Raw genomic sequence first — 6,569 nt, forward strand, 5'->3', positions numbered from 1 at the left:
TAACACTTAGGTTTTCCACCTACATTCTCACATGCTTATCTACTTAATTAACCAGAACTACCACTCAAAATTAAAATTCGAAAACGATAGTCAAGATGTTGATGGCGGCGATCCAAAAATAGCCAATAGCCGCAGCATCGTGCGGCCCGATTTTATTCTAGTTCATACTAGTTGACACTTTAACAAGTTATATATAAATTAAAAGAAAAGATGGATACATCGAGATACACACTCTAAATTTTTTATTGCAATTTGTTTATCACGTCACTAATACGACTTAAAAGGCCAAAAAAGTCTAAACAAGGCAACACTACTAACATAGAACTAAAAATGGACCTTCAATATTTGATTTCTTTCCTTATCTTCTTTACTAACCTCTTATTCTTCATCATCAATTGGTTTAGAACAATTAATAATACCAACGACCACCTACCTCCACAGCCATGGAAGCTCCCCATACTTGGTCACGCACATCATCTCATCGGATCACAACCACATATAGCTCTTGCAAACTTAGCCGAAAAACTCGGACCAATTGTCCATCTACAACTCGGCGAGATCTCGGCCATCATCATATCATCTCCTTCTTTTGCCAAACAAATCATGAAAAACCATGATATCTCATTTGCAAACAGACCCAAGCTTCTAAGTGCTGACATCATTGGATACAACTACACCGATATCGTTTTCTCTCCCTATGGTGACTACTGGAGACAAATGCGTAAGATATGCGTATTGGAGCTTTTAAGTGCTAAAAAAGTTCAATCTTTTCGATCTCTTCGTGAACAAGAGTCATGGAAGCTTATTGAATCTATAACCAATGAAGTATCGACAAGTGTAAACCTTAGTGACAAAGTTTTGACGATGGTTAACACGATTATGTGCAAAGTTGCGGTTGGGAGCAGGTGCAAGGATCAGGGGACTTTTATTGCATTGATTGAAGATCCAATACAATTTTCTAGTGGTTTTGATGTGTCTGATCTGTTCCCATCTAGCAAACTGTTGCCTTTAGTTACCGGCACCAAGAACAAGTTTTTAAAGTTAAGAAACAAGATAGATAAAATTCTTGATGACATCATCTCCGACCACCAAGAACGTCGTGCAGGTAAACGGATCAACCACGAGAACGAAGATCTTCTTGATGTCCTATTGAGGTTAAAAAATGATGGTGGTCTTGAAGTTCCAATAACAACTGATAACATCAAAGCCGTCATTCTGGTAATTAATTAATTAATAATTAGTAATTAGTGTATAATATATATGAGTTTTTATTAATTGGTATTGATTTATTGATTATCCATACGATACGGATGTCGTTGTGGCACGTACAGGATATGTTTGGAGCGGGCACAGATACATCTTCGGTTACACTTATATGGGCAATGTCAGAACTAATGAAGAATCCAAAGGTCATGAAGAAAGCACAAACCGAAATTAGGAAGGTACTCAAGGAAAAGATAAAGATACACGAGTCGGATATTCAAGAGCTAGATTATCTAAAACTAGTAATCAAGGAAACGTTAAGGTTGCACCCTCCTCTTCCGTTGTTGATACCAAGAGAGTGTCGGGAGAAGTGTGAGATAGGGGGATTTGAGATCCCTATTAAAACAAAAGTTATAACTAACTCTTGGAAGATGGGTCGAGATCCAGATTACTGGGTTGATCCTGAAAGTTTCTTACCAGAAAGATTTATGGAGAGTTCGGTTAACATGATGGGCACAGATTTTAAATATCTCCCATTCGGATCAGGAAGAAGAATGTGTCCAGGGATGACGTTGGGGTTGGCTAATTTGGAGCTCCCGCTTGCGATACTACTAAACCACTTCAATTGGGAACTTTCGAACCAAGAAACGCCCGAAGAATTTGATATGACCGAATCTTTTGGAGTTACTCTAAAGCGAAAAAATGACTTGTTTTTGGTTCCATGTCCTTACAGCACCAATTACTGATTCCCTGTGTGTTGATTGTATATCGAAATCTTAGGTTTCATTTTATGTTTTGAGTTTTCAAAAATACCAATAATGTGGTAAACATTTATTGTAACATAGAGTAAAGAATTTTAATGATAAATGCACAAATACATGGATATGTGGATCATCGAGATTAGATGATGAACTTTGTTGATTTTAATGTCAAACAATTAGTTTTTAAACAAAAAATGTTGAGTCACCACGTTACAATCACTAATAAATTTAAAGAGATGTCAACGGTTTCAATCTTATATCGAATATTGATAGATAAATTTTTTTTTTGGCAAAAAACGAGAATTAGATTGAAATAAATTGTTGGTTGAATGTGGGTTATTACACTAAACAATAAACTTAAGTATAATTAACCAAAGTGTAATCAACCAAAGAATATGTTTTGATGATGACACACACATACGCATAAGTGATGACTGACATCTTAACATAAAACACGCAAGGTCACTAATCCATACTTTATCTTGCAAACGACCAAGTCAAACATAGGTTAAAGAATGAAATTAAAAGTTCAGTTAAACACACGGTCGAGGTACGGTCGATCGCATAGTCAACCGTGAAATCCCAAACTGAATTGCAACGCCGTTTTGTGAAAACAAGTTGCACGGTCGTCACCACGGTCAACCGCAGTGCGACCGCAGTTTCTTCTGTCACCGTTTTTGACCAAATAAAGTTTGACTAGTTCCCGACATCTATAATTCATGAAACCTTTCTCAACATGCTTAGAATAGATGCCTTCTCCATACGCAATTGAGTTTTGGTCATAAAAACACTAATCGTGATTAATTACGCCTAATGACATCTTAATGACAAATTAACCAAGATTAGGCATAACACATAAGTGTTAATCAATAACTTGTGATCTTAATTCTTATCTAGATATCTTTAGTATGATCATCAAGTAGCAACACACTTAAGCCAATATCACTAGAACAATAATTGCTATTAGAAATGACTTAGTGATTAATTAAGGCTAAATGAAGAACAATGCTCTCAAAGTTAAACTAGAAATGACTTGTAATCCTAAAACACACTTAGATACATTTAGGATGGTCACCAAGTCCCAACTCGAGATTGCTCTTCCCTTGTGCATGTGTTGGACATTAATGTGTGCTTACACATTAATCATGTAATATGTTATATTGCACATTAAACTTATTAAGTGCTTGAATTATAAGTTGTGCAAGTATCTATATGATTGATCCTAGAATAACTATCTCTTGCTATGTGAGTATTACTTGCTACTTGCTAATAATGCTTAATACTCATAAACTTGTCAACTTGATTAATATGTTTGTTATGTGCTCATTAGTTAGGATTCAAGTAACTAACCTACTCCAATAGATTAAGTGTAAAATGGTTCACAATGAAACTATAGTCAATTATCTATTTGTTCTAGTCTAAGTAACTAAGTGTGATTGCTTGTTTAAGAATAACTTAACCTTAATGTATCTATATACTTCATGATTATCTTATAGAGACATTATTCAATTAATCCCTAACTAAACTCAAATGAAACATGACTTGTGATTAATTGGAACTAGGAAGTTAATGATATAGTGACTAGCCTTTAGAATTCAACCAAGAGCATTAATGTGACTAACTAAGTCTTGACCAAACTGAAATTTCCCTAAATATCAATCAAGACACTTCTCCAAGAATGTTGGGTTTGCCACTTTTGGAATGATTAGTCACTTTCATGCAATAAGACCAAATCTCACACACTTAATGCATATAGTACTTGTATAGGATGTTTGGTTTCTTTTGCAGGTGCTAGAAGGAGTAAAGGTGCCAAAATATGGTGTTCAAATCTGAGTCAAACGGCTATACAACGGATACCAATTTTGGACTGGAGCACGCACGGTCGCACCACGATCGACCGTGCAGGCAACCGTGTGTCAACGGCTATTTTTTGAATCCCACTATAAAAGGCAAACATTTAAGTGCATTTGAAGAAAACCCTCTTGCACATTTCAAAGGCTTATCTTCAGTGATCACAATTGCATCAACTACTACTCAAATGTGATCAAGCAAGAGAAGATTCTATGATCTTATAGATATAGAATTGGGTTGTTGTAAACTTACTAATCAAAATCATTTATCTTGTGAGTTTACTTAATGTAATGTGTGTTCTAGTATTGTCTTAGGATCATCATTGCAGAGTGTATAAGTCTTGTAACTTCAATTAGTGGAAGCATAGGCTAGCTTAGTGATCTACTTCCTTAAAGGGACTTAAGAAGTTGATTAATCTTATTTGGAGATTAATACTTGTCCAAGGTAAAGACAAGTTGATCTAGGTTGGAGTTGATCTTTCAAAGGGATAGAAAGATTAGGTTTGTTGTCTACTAAAGAAGATTGAAGACTTGTAAATCGGATCTCCACCGGGTTTGGAGAAAAGTGCTTAGTTAAGCAACAAATCCCGATTAGTGTAATCGGGGAGTGGATTAAGGTGGATTAGTTAACATCCACCGAACCACTATAAATCCTTGTGTCTATGTTCTTTACATTACTTCATTTATCATTTTGAACATATACACTACACACATCAAGTTTGAGTTGAGTTGGTTGATCAAAGTAAAATCGAATTTGGTGATCAATCGAAAAATTGTTAAAAACGTATTAAGTAACTATTCACCCCCCCCCCCCCCCCCCCTCATCTAGTTACTTAAATAAATTTTCACGAAATTGTGAAAATATGAAGCTACAAATTGAAGGAAACTGGGCTCACATATAAACTGCCCAAATGCTAAAACCATTAGAAATTAAACACAAGAAGATATACTGAGCTACAAAATAATAGAAGCATAAAATTAAGGCTTGAAGCATTGTCTCATCTTCTCAATCTCCCAGTAGCATTATAGGGCTAGCACTCCAAATGAATTTGTCCAAGTGACTCCCACAAACTGAAATTGAATTCTTCAACTCAATAGCCATTAAAACACTTTAATCTTGATACGATTCACTAAAAAAAGCCCGTCAAGTGTATGCCCCTGCAAAAACCCAAATTGCCGAAATGATCGTTGTGCCTATCAAACTCCAACACTAACATCATATTCTGGCCCTAGACAATTTCTATCACTTATAATTCGTTTTTACGGGATACCACAATAAATTGTTATCCAATGAAATAACACAACTCTTGACTGAACATAAGGATACCATACAACTTTTGACTATTCAATCCCTGCATACCCATTTGACAAGAAGACAATATGAATACCATCCGCCACTGACTATATATTTTCACCTAGCGAACCCACGATATTTCATCTTCGTTGTACTTTGAAGAACCAAATAACTCAATATAATCATCAAAGTTTGTAGTTGTGTATCCTCATATTGGTGCAATACCACAGTTATGCCAAAATCCTAAACCAATGAGTCATTTACATCTACTGACCCACAAATGAACCATGCTTGAAGTATTACTCCATTTTTTTTTCTTCTTACCTTTTTATAAATCTACATTTCTCTTTCGGTTCAATCATTTTTAAAGCTTAATTCCCAAATAAATCCCTGGATTCTTGAATTTATACAGTCATAAATTTGACATTAAGCTGAAGCCAATTCACTACAAGCCTTTTTTTATCCAGTCGCCTAATACGCATGTCGGTCTATTCATGGGCTTATTTCCACTTGGCCCAGATTTTTCCTTGATGGGCCTGATGAGTCTGGTTGAATTTGGGGAACCAATAGTCTTTTTAGGGGTATTTAAAGAGCTCAAACCATTGACTGCAGGTGCACTTTCCTCAGTCATGAAAGTACTTTCAAGATTCTTTTTCAGACTCTGACTTCTTCATCAACACGTTGCCACTGCCCTTGTACTTTTCATAAACATGTAAGTTGAAATTTGACTTATGCACATCGCTATTATCCAGTAGACCAATATTCTTGCCCGTTTGAAGATCTGCTAAACCAATTCTGGTGGCTCCACTTGTTTTGCACCATCATTGTTCATCACTGGACCATCATTCTTGTGTAAATTATGATCTTGAGATACATAATCATATTTTCTATTTATAACCGAGTTGATCTTATCAATGAAATCATCATTATCTACTCATTCAACTTGATCTTTGGTGACAAAAAAACTATCAAATTCATGAATCCATATTGACCTTTTTTGTTTATTTTGAAGTCCCGTAACAATCTCTTTATCAATATATTTAGCATTAAATATTTCCATGAGTACAAACAAGGATTCAGCTTGTGTGAGATCATAGGATTGTTTAGATATATGAAGCACATCGCCAATTTCTTTGACCGCCACATCAACGTTCTGCATATTTCCATAGTCCACCGGAATACCCCTCAATTCCATCCAATTAATTCTTGAAAAATATACAAGGCGGGCCCCTACACCATTCTCAACAATTAACTCATTCTTACTGGAATAAACTGTCACATCTGTTAGCCCGTATAACTTAGTCCATAATGTATTGTAATTGAGCTTAACCCACTTCATATTGTTAGGGTTACATTATATTTCAGTCCATAATGTATTGTAACTGGCTGCACGTGTCGGTTGTGATACAGAAGACACTTTTTATAATTGAAGATGGCGACTATCAAGTTCAAGACTGTGGC

General features: G+C 35.5%; 1 protein-coding gene across 1 annotated transcript; it reads left to right on the forward strand.

The window, feature by feature from the left end:
• Positions 1-227: 227 nt before the first annotated feature.
• On the forward strand, positions 228-2,096 carry LOC139877011 (cytochrome P450 71AV8-like). Its single transcript, XM_071864420.1, has 2 exons — positions 228-1,218; positions 1,332-2,096. The coding sequence occupies exons 1-2, from the start codon at positions 331-333 to the stop codon at positions 1,947-1,949; spliced, it is 1,506 nt and encodes a 501-aa protein (XP_071720521.1). The 5' UTR covers positions 228-330; the 3' UTR covers positions 1,950-2,096.
• The last annotated feature ends 4,473 nt before the right edge of the window (positions 2,097-6,569 follow it).

Source organism: Rutidosis leptorrhynchoides, chromosome 11, assembly GCF_046630445.1.
Source record: "Rutidosis leptorrhynchoides isolate AG116_Rl617_1_P2 chromosome 11, CSIRO_AGI_Rlap_v1, whole genome shotgun sequence".
Taxonomy (NCBI): Eukaryota; Viridiplantae; Streptophyta; class Magnoliopsida; order Asterales; family Asteraceae; genus Rutidosis; species Rutidosis leptorrhynchoides.

What these genes read in the sequence shown, in the direction of transcription:
- LOC139877011 (XM_071864420.1), top strand. Translation starts at nt 331, where the DNA reads ATGGACCTTCAATATTTGATTTCTTTCCTTATCTTCTTTACTAACCTC. An exon ending in ACATCAAAGCCGTCATTCTG is followed by an intron (nt 1,219 to 1,331) that starts GTAATTAATTAA and finishes TGGCACGTACAG; the next exon opens with GATATGTTTGGAGCGGGCAC.